General features: G+C 37.3%; 1 protein-coding gene across 12 annotated transcripts in view; it reads left to right on the top strand.

Annotated features, from left to right (window-relative positions):
- MYBPC1 (myosin binding protein C1) overlaps window positions 1–18,715 on the top strand; it is an 87,309-nt gene that overhangs the window by 46,543 nt on the left and 22,051 nt on the right. For 7 of the 12 annotated variants that reach the window (XM_036251504.1, XM_036251501.1, XM_036251498.1 and 4 more), the window contains 10 exons: window positions 607–731; window positions 1,682–1,787; window positions 3,041–3,207; window positions 4,704–4,866; window positions 6,441–6,547; window positions 6,877–7,010; window positions 12,984–13,143; window positions 14,230–14,334; window positions 15,106–15,294; window positions 16,379–16,513. In XM_036251504.1, coding sequence (XP_036107397.1) covers window positions 607–731; window positions 1,682–1,787; window positions 3,041–3,207; window positions 4,704–4,866; window positions 6,441–6,547; window positions 6,877–7,010; window positions 12,984–13,143; window positions 14,230–14,334; window positions 15,106–15,294; window positions 16,379–16,513 — 1,391 coding nt within the window. Of the gene's footprint in view, window positions 1–606; window positions 732–1,681; window positions 1,788–3,040; window positions 3,208–4,703; window positions 4,867–6,440; window positions 6,548–6,876; window positions 7,011–12,983; window positions 13,144–14,229; window positions 14,335–15,105; window positions 15,295–16,378; window positions 16,514–17,973; window positions 17,983–18,715 lie in introns of all 12 variants that reach the window. The other 5 variants (XM_036251497.1, XM_036251496.1, XM_036251505.1 and 2 more) reach the window with 1 other exon arrangement.

Here is an 18,715-nt window from a genome sequence, read left to right as displayed (position 1 = left end):
CTTAATAGGTGGTAACTGTGATGTGATCACACTAGTTCTTAAGCTCATTTAAGAAAATATCACATTCTATAGAATTACTGTCTATATTAATAATTAAGTTCATGTTATGGCTTTACTTATTTGCCCTCCAAAATCTGTGTCATTGAATTAGGCAAGGAGTGGAATCAATGAATCAGTGAATAAGATCAATGCTCTTTCCTTTTACGAAGTAGATAAATTGGTAATATTTTTTAAAAGTGTACAGAGTGGACAATCTCTCTGACAACCTCAGCCAACCCTATTTTCCAAAATAGTTTAAAAATATTAAATAGAAAATATGTGAGTACTGATTTATATTTTAAATGAAAACCTTTTATTGAGAAGATAACTAAAGTTAAATATTATGTGTAAGTATGCACATGAATTACATTATATGTATTATGATAAAAATTGGTTTCATGTTTGACGTTCATTAAACTGTGTAAGATAATGTTTCATAAATGGTAGGTCAAAATTATATCCCTGTCTTTCAAGCATTACCAAATTATAAGGCAAATTTTCTGGCAATAAAGAAAATAATAAAATCAAGTTTATGGACTCTGTTTCTCTTCCTCCTATTTAAAACAGATACATCTTTGAACATAAAGGATGTGAAAGAATTATGTTTATCAATAACTGTGGGCTAACGGATGACTCGGAGTATTATGTGACCGCTGGTGATGAGAAGTGTTCCACCGAGCTCTTTGTGAGAGGTAAAGTGTGATCTCTTACCATAGTCATCAAGAGCTGATGGCTATCCTTCTCCCAGGGGTAATAATTAAAGTGAAAGTGGTGAGGTGAGCTCTTGAACTCCAGAGCAGAGCTCAGTAGCATCTGCAGCGACGGTTTAGTTTGGATGCACAGTTGGCTGTGCACCAAAGCTACTCTACATCAGCAGTTAATGTGCATCCCGATTAATCTTCAGGTTCGTTGAAGACTAGAAAAGCCAAGGAGAGAAAAAAACAACAATAACAAAACAGCTGAGTACAAATGCAAGGAGGTTTTGACTCAAGCAAGCAGTATTTTACAAAATAATTATTCTAGTTACAGTTTCTGAAACCCAGTGAAGTCTACAGAATGAATCTTCATCTCAGCTGATAGAAAATAGATTTCTCTTGAAACCAGCTTCATACCTACAGGAGCATCAGTGGTTGGCACTGAGAGCTCTAAAGACTATCATTTACTAAGACCTTGTGAAAAGAGCCAGAGGCTGCCAGGCATTTTTTTTTTTTTTTTTTGTGAGCCCCCCTGCTTAAAACAGCTCTGCAACCTCTATCATCCATCTAGAACCAGAATCAAAGATTGTCGTTAGTCCTAAAGGTTCTCCTTCATCAGAAATGTCTACCACTGGGTATCTCATTTGCCCCCCTGCCGCCTCCCAATGACGTTTGATACATTTTGTCTACTCTGTAGAACAATAATGTATTTGATTTGAAGAGTTCTGAGGAAATTGGGAAAATTTACCCAGGGTCGTCAGCTTTTTATTTTGCCAAGAAAAGTCCTAAAGACCCTACCTACTATCTACCACCATCTAACTAACCACAGCTCTGTGGTACGACACTTTCTTACTTTTGGTTTTTCATCTGTGAATAAATTTGGGGTTGTGAGGCAGGTTTTGGACATTTAACGATTCAGGTTCTCTTTTTTTTTTTTTTCACACTAGAGCCTCCAATTATGGTGACCAAACAGCTGGAAGATACAAATGCTTACTGTGGGGAGAGAGTGGAACTGGAATGTGAGGTGTCTGAAGACGATGCCAATGTAAAATGGTAAATAGCTTTTCGGAGGTCTGTTCATTTTTAGTAGACACACACACACACAATTACCTTCATAGTTTGGAAAACAAGAACCTGCTTTTACAGATATGAAAAGAATCTCAATCTCATTCGTGTTAGTAGAAATGGTAACTAAAACTATACTAGATACTGTTGTTGTTGTTTGGAACTTATGAAACTGAAAAATCTGGAAATCTGTATTGGTAAGGACATAGGGAAGCAGGCAAATACTAGTAATAAGTTGGTGGTTCAAGGTTGTCCCTGTCTGTTTAACCCCAAAGCCCACTGATACTCTTCACCTCTATACCATGCCATACTGGCAACTTCCATGGAAAATTGACTCTTTTTTTGTTTGTTTGTTTTTTCATTTTATCCCTAATCATTTTATTGTTATAGTGCCTCAGAAAAATATTTTAGACTGAGAATCACCAATCCCTTTTAAAAATTAAAACCTTTTTTTTTTTTTTTTTTTTTTTGTCAGATAGGAAGTGTTTTCTCAAGTTCTCTTTGAGTCATCTCAAAATTCAAGACTAAAGGATTCAGAATCCTACAATACAATGCTTTGTTGAAAAGTATAATAAATTACACAGCTGGAATGTGTAGTAATTGGTACAGAGTAGATAGTTCATTCTAGTCTAGAATCATAGCTATCTTTAAAATGTATAACAACGTTATTCTCACCAGTGTACATCAAAAGCCCAGACATGGGTAATATCCACTCTTAGCATATTCATCTGATGGATCTTGAGTGGAAAGAAGGGGCTTATGTTCTTCTATTATAGTTTTTCAGACAACATTTGTTACAATATGAATTCATTGATAGATTGACTTATACATTCCTTTTTTTTTTTTATCCTCACCTGAGGACATTTTTTGCATTTATCTTCAGATAGAGCAGGAGGGAGAGGGATAAAGAGAGAGAGAAACATCAATGTGAGAGAAAGACATCGACTGGTTGCCACCCACACAACCCCAGCCGGGCGGGGGACAAACTGCATCCGAGGTACATGCCCTTAGTGGGAAATGAACCCGGGTCTCTCTGGTCCACGGGCCAATGCTCTAACCACTGAGCAAAACCGGCCAAGGCTGATTTATACATTCTTTAATTCATTAAATAGTTCTTGAGTGTCTGGTATCCTGCCAGACACTCTGCAAGACACTGGGATATGGGAAAAACAAAATCAATAAAGTCCATCTCCTGAAGGGTCATTTATAAAAAATTTCTTAAATAATCTATTTTGATGCAGGTTTAAGAATGGTGAGGAGATCATCCCTGGCCCAAAATCAAGATACAAAGTTAAAGTTGAGGGCAAAAAACACATTTTGATCATAGAAGGAGCAACCAAGGCCGATAGTGCAGAATATTCTGTAATGACGACAGGAGGACAATCATCCGCTAAACTCAGTGTTGGCTGTAAGTAAGACTTCCTTGGCTGTCTTCCACGTTGGCTTCCTAACAGTGTTGCATGTTCATTTGGCTTTAGGAAAGTTTCCATCTATTTGATTTCTACTTGTGGCCATTTTAAATATGTAAAATTAAATTCCATTCTAGCTGAGAGTCTATGTCATATCAATGAGGGTCTCTGAGAAAAGAACCGACTACTCAGTTTAATAGTAGAGCACCCATGTTGGGAAGGAAGTATAAAACCACCTGTCAGAGAAGTTACCATGGTTAAGAAGTAGTTTAGTCTCCAAATCATATTAATAGATGATACTTAGATATCAAATCTTGATGATGTTTGCTTAATCCACAGGTGAACTTGCTATCTGTTGATTAAACATTCAACATTCTGCAATTACATTTGAGGTGAAAAGTTATTCAACTAATAGGCCTCAATTGAAAACATTGTAACAACTAATTTGCTAGTATGCTTCAGAGGCATGAGAGAATAAATGTACTTCCCCAAATGCCCACAATTAGTCAGTTCTCAAAGGCAGAGTCTGTCCTTTCCAGTGAGCCGTGAAAATGAAAATAGCAAATCTCACCAGAAGGTTGATAATACACACAGAACAGAAACACTGCTTCCTTACTTCTTTCTTAGTGCAGTTGCAATTAATATGATCACTGAAGTGTTCAGAATTAATTCCAATATGCTCTTATGTTTCATGGAATGGTGGCCATTTTATTTTAATATCGAAAAAGGTTTTTTAACCATAAGCAGATCCTTACCTGATAAGTGTATCCATTTAAAACAATTACAGTTAGTTCTGAGATAATGCAACATAGGCATTTCTAAAAATCACTGTGCTATCCAAAGTAATGAAATAAAAACCAAAGGACTAGTAGGGAAAATGGGGTTATGGGCACAACACTCAAAAATTTTGTCAGCAACACATTAAAAAAACAACAACAACAATAAGAACCTAACAAAAAAACATTTGCACTTTTACACATGTTAAATGGTTAACACATAGTACAATGTATATGACACTTTAAAAAAAAAAGACCTGACATTTGCTTATGGAAGTGTTGCAGCTTGTGAGCCATTGTGAAGTGGTGGACAGAGGTTATTCGGAATTGGATGGATAGTGGCAATCTCAGCTGTGCATGGGATGGCTCATACCACATGGGTGAACTGAGGTAGCTGGTAGTGTGTGTGTGTGTGTGTGTGTGTGTGTGTGTGTGCGTGTGCGTGCGCACAGGGAGGGTGTTCTGTGCTGTCCTACCTGGCTCAGTTCAGTTGGGTGCAGTTTTTTGGATTCACCTAATCTTTGCCATGAATGAATTTGTATGTAATCAAACATGAACTTTGTGTTATGCTCCAGTTGTCCATAATCTATTAATTGCACTGGAACAAATTCTCATTTTCAAAACAAACATCAATAGTGAAACTGTACTGTTGTGAAATGACACCCGCTGGGTCTGTCGGGATTGGGTTCAGCACTTACAACTATGCACTATTTGTGTAGTGAAGCCTCTGAAGATATTGACACCTCTAACTGATCAGACTGTAAAACTTGGAAAAGAAATCTGCTTGAAATGTGAAATCTCTGAAAACGTAACAGGAAAATGGACTAAAAATGGACTACCTGTTCAGGAGAGTGACCGTCTAAAGGTTGTACACAAAGGAAGGTAAGCAAGCTAGGTGATCCCTCTGTCAGGACTGGTCCCCATCTTTACTTTCTCCACTTCCTAAATTATGCATTTGGCAAGGATGTTTGAAGAGGAGCCATAGGGAAAGGATCTATTTCTGATTCATTACTTCCAAATAGCAGTAGTGTGTGATTTCTCTGTTGTACATCATGTCCTACCTGTGATCCTGCATCTACACCTTACAATAGGATGCTTTGTGTATTTGAAACATATTGACTGATTCTTTCTATTTAAACATGAGTTTAGAAGAATGACACTGAATTCTAGTTGACGAACTGGTAGAATTGGGTTAACCATTCCTAACCAATAAGTGTCACGTGAACTTTCCACAATTTTTTTTGGAGTGAGGTGTATAATATCTTAGAATCTAGCAAATAAATTTAAGGCATGAGTTCTCAAGCTTGGATCCATGGATCCTAAAGAGATCATAATAAACTTTAAGAGCTCTCATAAATCCTCTGAAATTGTAAGCAAATTCTGTATATACAAGAATACTTGCTTTTCTCCAGCAAGAAGATCTATAGTGTCAATTAGATTTTCACTAGTTCTTGACCTCAATAAAGTTAAGAAGTATTTTTCTTAGGTTTGGTATATAAAGCCAAAGTCAAGGTTATTCTCAATAATTTCTTGAGTCTTAAAGTATGACATGCCCTGGCTGGTTTTGCTCAGTGGTTAGAGTGTCGGCCTGCAGACTGAAGAGTCTCAGGTTTGATTCCTGGTCAAGGGCGCCTGCCTACCTTGGTTGCAGGTTCTATCTCGGCCTGGTCAGGGTCATGCGGGAGGCAACCAATCATTCTCTCTCTCTCTCTCTCTCTCTCTCTCTCTCTCTCTCTCTTTCTCCCTCCTCCCACTGTATCTAAAAAATCAATGGGGGCAGGGAGACAAAAAAAATTTGGCATTACTGAAATATTTTCTTTTAGCGTTTTTTTTTTTTTTTTTATCCTCACCCGAGGACATTTTTTGATATTTTTGTTCAGATAGAGTCGAAGGGAGAGAGAGAGAGAAACATCGACATGAAAGGGCCACATCGAGTGGTTGCCACCCACACGACCCAACCAGGGCCGGGGACAAACTGCAACCGAGGTACATGCCCTTAGCGGAAACCGAACCCGGGTCTCTCCGGACCGCAGGCCAACGCTCTAACCGCTGAGCCAAACCAGCCAGGGCTCTTTTACCCTTTTTAATGCTATGAGATTAAAAAGGGTGGGGGTGGTAAATTCTTGCCTAGTAAGTAAGTTGTGTTTGTAGAAATAATTCCATATAGTCTAAAACAAATATTTATAAAAATGTATCTTTATTGTTGAATGTATTACAGATGTCCCCCTTTCCCCCCCCTCGAACCCCCATCCCATGCACTCCCCCCACCTTCACCACACTGTCTGTGTCTTTAATATGGACCAATAAATAGGACAATTAAGACTTCACATTATTGTCTCTCTCTAGGCTGCACTAAACAAGTTAATCAGATAAAAGCCAGGTGTCTCCTCAGTTTGGGTCATATACAAGCTAAATCTTTGCAAAGTCTTAGAAAGATGTTTTTCTTGTTTCCTTAGAATCCACAAATTAGTGATAGACAATGCTCTCATTGAGGATGAAGGTGATTATGTATTTGCACCAGATGCCTACACTGTTACTTTGCCTGCCAAAGTCCATGTCATTGGTGAGTAGATAAAATAAATCTTTGCAGGGTTCTGTTCTTTTATTTTTGTCTTTGCTTACCTTGGAATTATGTTCAAAACTATGTGATGTTCAAAGAAAAAATACATGAACTGTTATTAATCATTAATCATAATAGTTGATTCTTCAGAAATCTTACAATGAAGCAGCTTTGCAAGGTGCCAGGTACCATCTACATTAACTCTTCTTACTTTTTTTTTTTTGGCCAGATAAAATATTGATTACTACCAATGTTTAGCACTAGCCAAGCGCTAGCCCAGATATTCACATGGGAATGCTGTCTGATAACAAAGGCCATGTTTAATATTTCAGATCCTCCTAAAATCAACCTGGATGGTCTGGGTGCTGACAATACAGTGACAGTGATTGCAGGGAACAAGCTTCGTCTTGAGATTCCCATCAGTGGAGAACCTCCTCCTAAGGTTATTTGGAGCCGAGCAGATAAGGTTTGTTCTACACACACACATACTGCCCACCCCACATCCTGACCTCCCTCCATTAATTAGATAAAAGAAGAAGCAAATAAATGTACAGGGGTAGAGCAACAATGTAATTCCCTTAATAAAGAAAGATCACTAATTTTCAGGCAAATGTAATAACCATTCATTTACTTTTTATATTTCTGTCTAGCTACCATGTGACCAGGCATGTTTTTATGTGCACTGAACAAGATTCTGTCTTTCATTCTAATGAATGTTAGGGAATGGAGTGGAAGAGAAAGAGACAATGAATTATTAAATAAATAGATGGACCAAATTGTTTTGCATAGTAACAAGTGCAATGAAAATTAAACAAAAACAGGCTAATATGATCAGCCACGTGACTGTGGTGAATGACAACAGCCTGTCTGAATGACAACAAGAAACCAATTATGTGAAGATCAAAGGAGAGAGATTTCCAGGTGTAGTCAATGCAAGTGCAAAGGCTGAAAGGAGAGAGTGAGCTTGATGTGTTGGAGAAATCAAAAGAAAGCCAGTGTGGCTGGGGTAGAGTGAGGAAGAGAATAAAGTTGGAGTGGTAGACTAGTACCAGCTCGTATTCAACCTATGGCTTCTTATAGAAAATGTTTTACAGGCAGCAAAACTATTCCATGGGATGCTATAATTATGGATACATGTCATTAAAGATTTGTTAGAACCCAAAGAATGTACAGCACCAAGAGTGAACCCTAATGTAAACTACTGACTTTAGGTGATAATGTGTTAATATAGGCTCAGCAGTTATAACAAAGGTGCTGCTCTGACATGGGATGTTAACAAGGGAGGAGTTTGTGTCTATGTGAGGACAGGGGTTACATGAGAGAGAACTCTCTGTACTTTTCGTTCAATTTTGAAGTGAACACAAATCTGTTCTAAAACTAATTTATTAATCATCATCATCATCAAAGAGTTAAAGAGAGATTCCTCTTTATCTATTTACTGGAGGAAAAATAAGTATCACTGAGCTATGGGACAACTTCAAGCTGTCAAATATAAGTGCAGTTGGAGTCTTGACAGAGAGGGCCAGAAAAATATTTAAGAACGTAATGGCCTGGGGGAGAGATAAACCACAGAACTTATATGCATATATGCATGAACAATGGACATGGACAACAAAGCTGGGGACAGGGCAGGGAGGGAAGGGGAAGGGGGAATCATTGGGGGTGGGGGGAAAGGAGAAACATCTGTAACAAAAATTAATTTAAAAAAAAAAGAACGTAATGGCCAATTTTTTTCCAAATTTGATAAGAACTATAAATGCAGATACAAGAAGCTAAAAAAAAAAAAAAAAAAGAGTACAAGGAGCATTAAGAAAATGACACCAAGACCCTTAATAATTAAATTGTGCGAAACTTGTAAGAAAAAAAAAATCTTAAAAGTAGACTGAGAAAAAAGTCACATTTAATATGCAGGAATGAAGGCAAGGATGACTTCGGATTTCTCTGGAAACAAGGCAAGTGAGAATACAGTGGAGCAACATCTTTGAAGGAAAAAAAAATAGTCAACCTAGAATTCTATACTCAGCTGAAATACTTTTCAGAAATAAAGGCAAAATAAAATGATTTTCAGATATATAAACTCAGAAAGAAAAATCACCAGCAAACCTGCACTACAAGAAATGCTAAAAGAAGTTCTTAAGTTAGAAGGAAAATGATGCCAGGTGAAACATTTTCACAAAGGAACAAAGAGCATCAGAAATGGTAACTACATAGATAAACATATAAGAGATTTTTAAAATATTTAAATTTCTTAAAAAAACAACCGACTTAAAAATAATGCACTGTGTGTTTTATACCATAGGTATAAGTAAAATTTATGACAATAGAAGCATAAAGTCAAGTGGGGATAAATGAAAGTAAAGTTCAGGAGGTGTAAAATGGGAAGTATGCTATTTATAAGTTTCTTTTGTTTGCTATACATGAAGTATTATAGTATCATGTGAAGGTAGACCATGAAAAGTTAAAGATGTATACTATAAACTCTAAAAGACCTACGAAACTAAAAAAAAAGGTTTATAGCTAATAAGCCATAGAAGGAACATAAAATGCAATCACAAAAACATTTAATTAATTCAAAAGAAGGTAAAAAAAGAAGCATGAAGAACAGACGAAACAAGTAGAAAAAAATAGCAAGATATAGATTGCAAATAGACATATATAAATTAGAGATTTCAATATTCTTTTCTCAATAGTTCATAGAACAAGAAGACAGACAATCTTTAAGGATATAGAAGATTTGAAGAATATTATCAACCATCTTGATCTAATTGACATTTATAGAACACTCCATTGAACAAGCAAAATGGGCATTATTTTAATATGCACATGTGAAATTTACCAAGATAGACCATAAAAAAAGTCTCAATAAATGTTAAAGGATTCCAGTCATGCAAGGTATGTTCTCTGACCACAATGAAATTAATTAGAAAGCAATAACAGAAAGACACCTGGAAAATTCCTGAATATTTGGAAAGTAACATTTTTCTAAACAACTCATGAATTAAAAAAGTAATCACAAAGGAAATTAGAAAATATTTATGAACACACTACATATCAGAATTTGTGAAATGCTGCTCAATCAATACTGAATAGCCTTCTATCTAGAAAAAAAAAAAAAAAGGAGTTTGTAGTTAAAAACTTGTCACAAAGAAAATCCCAAATCTAGATGGCTTTATTGGAGAGTTCTACCAAACATTTAATAAAGAAATAATACCCATTTACACACACTCTTTCAGAAAATTGAAGAAGAGAGAATAAGAGCATTTCTCAACTCACTCTTTAAGGCCAGTGTTACTCTTATAGCAAAATCAGAAAAAAAGACATTACAAAAACAGAAAACTACAAACCAATATCACTCATGAAGATAGATGCAAAAGTTCTAAACACAATTTAGCAAATCAGATCCAATGACATATAAAAAGAATAATACATTGTGACAAAGTAGAGTTTATCTCAAGAATGCAAAAGTTGGTTTCACACTTGAAAATCAATTAATGTAATTTGCCATATTAATAAACTAAGGGAAAAAGTATGATCATCTCAATAGACACAAAAACATTTGACAAAATCCAACACCCTTTTTAACAAACACCCTCTCAGCAAACTAGGAAGTGAAAGGAACTTTCTCAACATGATAAAAGGCATCCATGAAAATCCTACAACTGTCATCCCACTTAATGTTGAAAGATTGAATGCTTTGCCCCTAAGACCAGAAACAAAAGAGAGATGCCCACTTCTCTTCAAAGCTGTACTGGAGGTTCTAGCCAGGGCAGTCAGGCAAGAGAAAGAAAGAACAAGTAACCGTCTTGAAAAGAAGAAATAGAACTGTATTTATTTTCAGTTGACATAATCATAGATGTATAAAATCCAATGTAACATACAAAAAATCCACTAGAACAAATGGTCACAGTAGCCTTATTTGTATTATCCAAAAGCTGAAAACAATGCAAATGTCCATCAACAGGTGAACGAATAAACAAATTGTAGGATATTCACACAATGGAATATTAGTTAGCAATAAGAAAGGATGAATTACTGATATATGCAACAATATTGATGAATTTAAAAATTATGCTAAGTAAAGAAGCTGGACAGAAAAAGAGCATTTTTAAAAACCTGTTATAAAAAACTGACAATACCAAATGCTGGCAAGGATATGGGACAATTAAACTCATATATCATCACTGGTAGGAATGCAAAATGGTATGTCCGCTTTGGAAAATAGGTTTTGTGGGTTTTTTTGCCTATTAATAATCACTTTATTTATTGAATTTATTAGGGTGACATTGGTTATAAAATTATATTGGTTTCAGGTATACAATTTTATAATACATCATCTGTATATTGTATTGTGTGTTTACTACTCCAAGTCAAGTTCCTTTCATTACCATTTATCCCCTCTTTGCTTTGTTCTACCTCCTCTTAACCCCCTCTCTTCCAGCAATCACCATACTGTTGCCTGTGTCCATGGGTCTTTCTTTTTTTCTTTGCTTAATCCCTTCACCCTCTTACCCAGCCCCCAACCCCTCCCCTCTGACAGCTGTCATTCTGTGCTCTGTATCCATTAATGTCTCCACTGTGTTAGTTTATTTTGTTCATTAGATTTCAGATATAAGTAAAATCATATGGTAAGTGTCTTTTCCTGACTGGCTTGTTTCACTTAGCATAATACTCTCCAGGTCCATCCTTGCTGTTGCAAAAGGTAAGATCTCCTTGTTTTTTTACAGCTGAGTAGTATTTTATAGTGTAAGTGTACCACAGATTTTTATCCACTCATCTACTGATGGACACTTGGGCTGCTTCCAAATCTTGGCTATTGTAAATAACACTACAATGAACATGGGGTGCATATATTTCTTTCAAATTAATGTTTCAAGTTACTTTGGAAAGTGGAAAATAGTTTGGTAGTTTTTTATGAAGTTAAATAATGCAGTTACCACACAACTCTACAATGCTATCCTTACGTGTTTACCCAAGAGAAATGAAGACATACGTCCGCACGCAAACCTGTCCATGAATGTTTATAGCAGCTTTATTTATAATTGCCCAAACATGGAAACAACCCCAAAGTCCAGTTGTAGAAACATACAATGGAATACTACTCAACAGAAAAAAGGAATGTACTAATAATACATGCAAAAACATGGACGAATCTAAAGAGCATCATGCTAAGTGAAAAGAGACAGATACAAAAGACTACATACTGATTCCATTCACATGGAATTCTGAAAAAGGGAAAACTGCAGGGACAGATAACAGACCAGTGATTGCCAGGGACCAGAGTGTGGGGTGAGTGCATGACTCCCAAGGAACATGGGGAACCATGGGAGATGATGGAAGTAATCTGTATCTTGATTGCGCTGGTGGTTACATAACCACATACAACTGTCAACACTCATAGAACTGTATATCTAAAAAGTGTGAATCGTACTCTATGTAAATGATAGCCCAACAACAAACAAAATAAAATACAGAAAACTGAAGAGGATAATGTAACCCCACATTAAATAAATATTTTTCTCTTCACATGAAAAAAAGCAGAACATCTTTTATAATCTTAAGATTAGAATTTGGCTAATATGATAACATTTTGTTCCATTATATAAAACAGAACAATTATGAAAACTATTTCAGGTATTCTTACTGTTGTCACGATCTTTTGTTATTGAAGATTTATGAGTTCTAATCCAGAGACAAAGAGTAGAGAGTTAACAACCGTTAGTGGCAAATTACTTAGATTACCTAAAGTTACCTTGATCGCTTCTATTTTGCCTCTGTGTTCTGGCTGTTCACTGTCATATAGAAGATATAACCTGCAAATCAAAAAAATGTAATGCTGCTTTAAATTTGGTTTAAAAAAAAAAAAAACAGAAGGAAAGAAGTGAAGCAGAAGAAGAAGGAAAAGAAAGAAGAGAAAAAGGGAAAAAAGAAAATACAACAGAAAGCTCAACCTCACTGTCTTTACTTTGGGAAGATGTTTATTCTTTAGTGTCCTATTGGAAGGGAAAAATCAATATTCAGTAACTCAAAATTGGCATCGCGGCCTTCACACCTTTTCAATATTTTTAAAATTTCAAGACATCTGAGAAAATAAAATAAAAAATCATTATTGAGTTTCTGAAATGAATCTAGCTATTTCTCTCCTAAAATAACGCTGTGTTACTCATATTTGTAGTCCTCCAACTTTTTCTTTGGTGACTTAATGATTGATGGTGGGCTTTGGAATCAAATCCCACTTCTACCACTTCCTAGCCATGTGGCTATGGGCCACAGTTTTCTCATGTGTAAAATGGGATGATGCCTTTGTTCTTAGCGTTGATGGAGGATTAAACTAAGAATGTGTATTTTAGGAGTTAGTACCATGCCCAGCTTAAGTAGTGAGGCACTTTCCTATGGTCCTTGTTGTATAGGTCTTGCCACACTTCCTTTCTTTCCTCCTTAGGCCATTATGGAGGGCAGTGGGCGGATAAGAGCCGAATCTTACCCTGACAGCAGCACCCTGGTTATTGATGTAGCCGAAAGAGACGATTCTGGTGTTTACAACATAAACCTGAAGAATGAAGCTGGAGAAGCACATGCGAGCATCAAGGTTAAAGTTGTGGGTAAGTCCACCGGATCAGTGAACTTCTAAAATCAAGGTGGCAAAATAAATTTTAAAAAAGAATAAAGAAAGTAAAATCAAATTGGCATGCCTGTCATGAGTAGACTGCCGGCTCTTGGTTCTCTCGGCTCTTCTGGGTAGGCAACCAAGGAAAACATAGTGTAGCTGTATTTTACAAATCACTGTCTTTCTTCTTCTACCTTTGCCACGCCTTTTGTTTGTTTGTTTTTGTTCTCTTTTTCTTTCCTTTCTCTTTTTCGTGGCGTGGAAGACATATTGCAGAAATGAGTAACCGAGGAAGGCATTCTGGATGCTGGTCATTAGCTCTCCACAGTCATATTCCCTTTGGTGCCCTGTAAAGTTACTGAAACACAATTGCTAAATAATTTCCCACCTCATAATCATTGTAGAGGAGTAAGATCTGTCTTGGTCCTTAGCTGACCATCTATGTGTATTTTTTACTAAGCCTGAACTCAAGTGAAATGAGTCTAGCAGATCACTGGTGATCCAAGGTTTCATGAACTCTTCATCTCACTTTAGTTGTCCCTTAAACATATTTCAAACTGACCAAAAACTAAGGTCCCTTTAACCAGGCACTGAACTATATTTGCAAGACATGGTAACTTACCATTTTTGACTTGGATTTCTGTCAGTCAACATCTTGAATCTTCCAACTAATGTAAAATTTACGATAATCAGTCCTTGATTGAGTTCTGCTGGAAATTCACTTTGTAGTTAAAACCAAAACCAAAACAAAACACAATCACATTGGAAATTTCATTTCTTAGTTACCATTCTCAAGATACGGAGCAAGAGTCTTGGGTTCCATTTGGGGCTTGTTATCTAATGTTGTGATGCTACTTTAAGAGATTTTTAAAAATTGGCTCACCTTCTCTTATCTCATATGAAGCAAGAGTTTTTGCCCAAATTAGTTACTAAGTACATTTCAGTAAACATGCAGAAGTAACTCAAAAATAACATCGCGTCTATGATCATCACCAAAAAGCATATTTTCCAATGAACATTTTTCTTTACACACACTTGCTCTCTCTTATTTTATTCTATTATTTTTTTTTGTTTGCTACAGACATCCCTGATCCTCCAGTGGCACCGAATGTGACAGATGTGGGAGATGATTGGTGCATCATGAACTGGGAGCCTCCTGTCTATGATGGAGGGTCCCCAATCCTAGGTCAGTCCGTAGAACTGCCATTGGAGTTGGTGTCCTCTATGCACGTTAGTACAGACTACATTAAAAATAGGGCATTTATTAAAAAAATTATTATACTGTCTTTACACATCCATTCAATGTGAAATGCTGTATTTTGGGATGTTGTGTAAGTTCTTGAGGTTTTACTAGCTTTGATGAATATTATCTGATTGCTTGTTCTCTTTCTTGGTTGATGTTTATATCCAGTATATATTGAATTATATTGAAAGACTATGAGTCTAACTTTAAATCATTCTAGTCGGTAAATGTTTAGTTCCATAAAATTGTGTCTATGGAGAAATTTCTTTTAGATTTAAATACTTAGAAGAATTTGCTTTCCCTGTGGAAACAAAAAACTCGTTTCTAATTACTAATTTTGAAACTCACAAAATTGGTCATTTCCCCTTTATATTGCTGGGATTCAGAGCTAAATCTATTGCTCAACTATACGACTATATATAAGTTGGTATGACCTACATATCTGTGATCTGTTTTCCTCTTTTCTTCTTAGTACAATTTTAATTTTTTCCAGTCCTGTTGTTTTTATCTTTTCCCTCTGATGTTAATACTTATATTCCCTATAATCTCTCTCAACCAGATGAAATAAGGTGACTTAAAAATATATGCATACATGACTCTCCAACATAGAGTGCTGAGAATATTGAAAAATTTAAGAACTTCTAATATCTGACAAAGTACAATTTGGGGGACAAAGGGGGGAAAACCTGCATTTCTATTTTGTGTCACCTGCAGGATACTTTATTGAGAGGAAAAAGAAACAAAGCTCCAGGTGGATGAGGCTGAATTTTGAGCTCTGCAAAGAGACAACTTTTGAACCCAAAAAAATGATTGAAGGCGTGGCCTACGAGGTCCGTATCTTTGCCGTCAATGCCATCGGCATCTCCAAGCCCAGTATGCCCTCCAAGCCATTTGTTCCTTTGGGTGAGTCAGGACAGATGTGTCTGTGTGATGGGAAGCATTACCCCAGATTATGACTGCCTCCTTCCGACCCCCACCTGAAGCAGACCTGGAGGCTCCTTAGAGTAGTGGGTGAGCAGGAGGTTGGAGGTGGTTAAGAGTAGTCTTCTGCCTAAGAAATGTGGTAGAGTTGAATGTTTTCATGATGTTGGCTCTGGAATTCATGACCAGAATGCCAATGACAGTTGTACTCCCCAGTGGAAACATGTTGCTGGGCTCATTGACACATGACCACTTTCCATGTGTCCTTCTGAAGGTATAACCCAACACTTTGGTGTAAACACTGTAATTAAAATAGATTGAGACCCATTCAACAAAACACATGTCATAACTAGTCTTTGCTTTACAATCACATCTTAATGTTATCTATCAAACCAAATATGTTAGTTCAGCAAAGGCAAAGAAACAGTAAATAAGATGTCTTCACTATTTCATGGTAGTGTTGTTGTAGTTGTTTTCTTTTTTATTGATTTTTAGAGACAAAGGAAGGGAGAGAGAGAGAGAGACAGAAACATTGATGAGAGAGAACATCTATTGGCTGCCTCCTGCATGCCCCCTACTGGGGATTTGGCTCACAACCTGGGCATGTGTTCTGACTGGGAATTGAACTGGTGACCTCTTGGTGCATGGGTTGACACTCAACCACTGAACCACAGTGGTCAGGCAGTGTTTTTTGTTGTTGTTGTTGTTTTTAACAGAAAGATTTAATACAAGAGTCTGTAGTTTAAAACTAGAGCATTGTGGGAAATTTACTCTAGATCATTAGATCTCAAACGGACTTTTCCCACCTTCCTTGGGCCTCCCAGCCTCCCATACCAACCTCACAATGTGTGGAGGGAATGTGTGACAGCATTTTACATTGTTACATGTTTAGCAGATCTTTGCTTTACACAGAGCATACGCTCATGGAGTCTTCGTTGAATTTTTTTAAGATGAGGGTCTTCTGTGTATATTTTTATTTGTATCCTAGCTCATTTGATCACCATTCCATGTGCCATAACTCTGTAGTTAATAATTTTCTCTTTTTCTGTCTCTTCTATCTTTGAAGCTGTAACCAGCCCTCCGACACTTCTGGCCGTTGACTCTGTAACTGACACCACTGTCACAATGAAGTGGCGGCCCCCAGATCAGATCGGAGCCGCGGGCTTAGATGGCTATGTGCTAGAGTATTGCTTAGAAGGAAGTAAGTACAACTCATGGTTAAAATGAATACCATCATCACTAGGTGAGGTATGCTTCCCCTTTCTTGTGTTTCTCAGTCTTGGGAATTCATCTCCTTCCTCCTGAAAATGACAAGCCAAAGGTCATCCTTCTAAGATGGATAAAAATGTAGCCCTTCTTTGATACTTGAAGCTAACAGGTAGAGATCTCAAAAATATCCTGGCTCGGCTGCCCGGCTGGACCGCACAACTGATGTAAGACAAGGGGGGTAGGGGATGCTGACTGCCAGTTCTTGAATTGGTGACACTAAATTGTACCAAAGCAAAGTAAAATATACTTGGAGATTCTAAACACCATACTGAGCAGAAGTCAGGGATCAAAAGAGCAGCCTCTTTCTGGGGAATAAAGAGCGACTCCGTATTTGACTATCTGGTGGTCATTCCCTGCCTTCTTAAAGAGAAGAAAGAAATGAAGAAGAAGAGTTAAGGACAACCTTTCAGAGTTTAAGGGAAGCAGCATTAAATCCCACATGGAGTACAAAATAGGTTCCATATGTGGCAGTAACTTTTCTCAGGGCTTTGGGTGTTTAGTCACTTACATTTAGGAGCAGAAAAGAAACAGGAAAACAATTTCAAAATAATAGAAAAAGGGAGAATGACACAAGAAAATATGGGCCAGAGTGCCAGCACGTACCGAAAACCAAAAACTTTGCGCAATTCACTGAAAGCCTCCGGTGTCTTTTGATTTCCTACTTGGCACGATTTGAAAATGTATAAATCCAACTGCCTCAGCTCTGGACTCGGGCTCCATTCGGACCGTGGTAGGTAATCCACCCACAGGGAGGCACATCATGTCTCCACAAATGATGAGCCAAGGTGTAGCCTCAAAGACAACTCTTTGGACCCCACACTCGAACGCGGATCTTCCGTGAAGGAGAGACCACAGAGCACATGCGGGAAATCAGTAGTGTGACCCAAATGCACCTCCCCAGGGAAAAAAAACCTTGATGGAGAAGAAACTGCTAAGAAAGCAACCCCCAGCCCTGGATTGGGGCACCTGTGGAAACTACCAGGGTTGGTCAGGAGGGAAGAAGAGGAGGGGGATGAAGCATCCTGGTAACACTCAGTTCCCCCTACACGTGCTGCGCTCGTAGAGCACTATGTATATTTTTCCAGGGCTTAGAAGGCCACGAACCTAAGCCAGTGGGGGCATTCTAAGAAAGTTCCCATAGTTATTCCAGCATGGGAGGGGGGCAATGTCACTAATGCAGCAGGTAGATTCTTGAGCACTTCAGAATATGGTTGATTCCCATTCCCCTCCCCTCCCCCCCACCGTTTCAGAAAATCATGAGCACTTCACTCTGTTATTTATATCGCCCAGCCAACAGAATTTCCCAATCTTATTTGTGTTGTGGCTGCTGACCGCGAACCTTTTGTGTTTGTATGACATAGAGCAAATTCTTTACTCTTTTCTTTCTGATAGGTTTAAAAAGTAAGAAGATACAGCAAAATGATACATGGCTGTCATTTTGATGTTACCCACCTTAAATAAAATACAACGACGTGTATTTTACATGATTTTGTGTGTGGTCTGTGTAGATATATATGTATGTCATATACATATATATATGTACACAGTCATTATTATGTATATATTTTGCCACATAACGTTTTGGAATTAGCTTTCTATGGAACGTGTATATCTTTCTTCTTGCAGTCTTTTCTGACTTCCTTTATGTGGCTGACCTATTCTTCATCTCTTTTAATGGCTGTTGTCCTCCAGACTAATTTTCTGTAGTGTTTAATGCTTTTCCATATGTCAGGTTTTAGTCTGTAAGAGAACTCTTTCTTGTATACAATGGTGTGTTGGTTTTGACTCTGCCTTTCTCTTGTTTGGGTTTTTTTTTTTTTTTTAACGCCTGCAGCATTTTACTCTTCTCTGTTTTCTTTCTTCACTCTGGCTCCTTTTCTTTGTTTCCCTCAGTTAAAGCAGTTCCAATCTCAAGGGTTCCGTTGTTCCGTTCCCTCTGATCCGGTTGCGTCCCGTTCTCTCTTGAAATTTTCTTCTTTACTAGGTCTTTGCACTGTCTCCTCATTGGACTTTCTCATCAATTGTCTCTTGACCATGAAAATATCATCAACACAGTAGCTCCCAAACCGACCATTGGCTTAAAAATGTATCTTTTTTAAAGTCCTGAGTAATTTTTATTATCCATGTGCCCTCC

Source organism: Molossus molossus, unplaced genomic scaffold, assembly GCF_014108415.1.
Source record: "Molossus molossus isolate mMolMol1 unplaced genomic scaffold, mMolMol1.p scaffold_m16_p_10, whole genome shotgun sequence".
Lineage (NCBI taxonomy): Eukaryota > Metazoa > Chordata > Mammalia > Chiroptera > Molossidae > Molossus > Molossus molossus.
The sequence above is the reverse complement of the archived record's forward strand: the minus strand, read 5'-3'. Positions and strand labels throughout refer to the sequence as shown.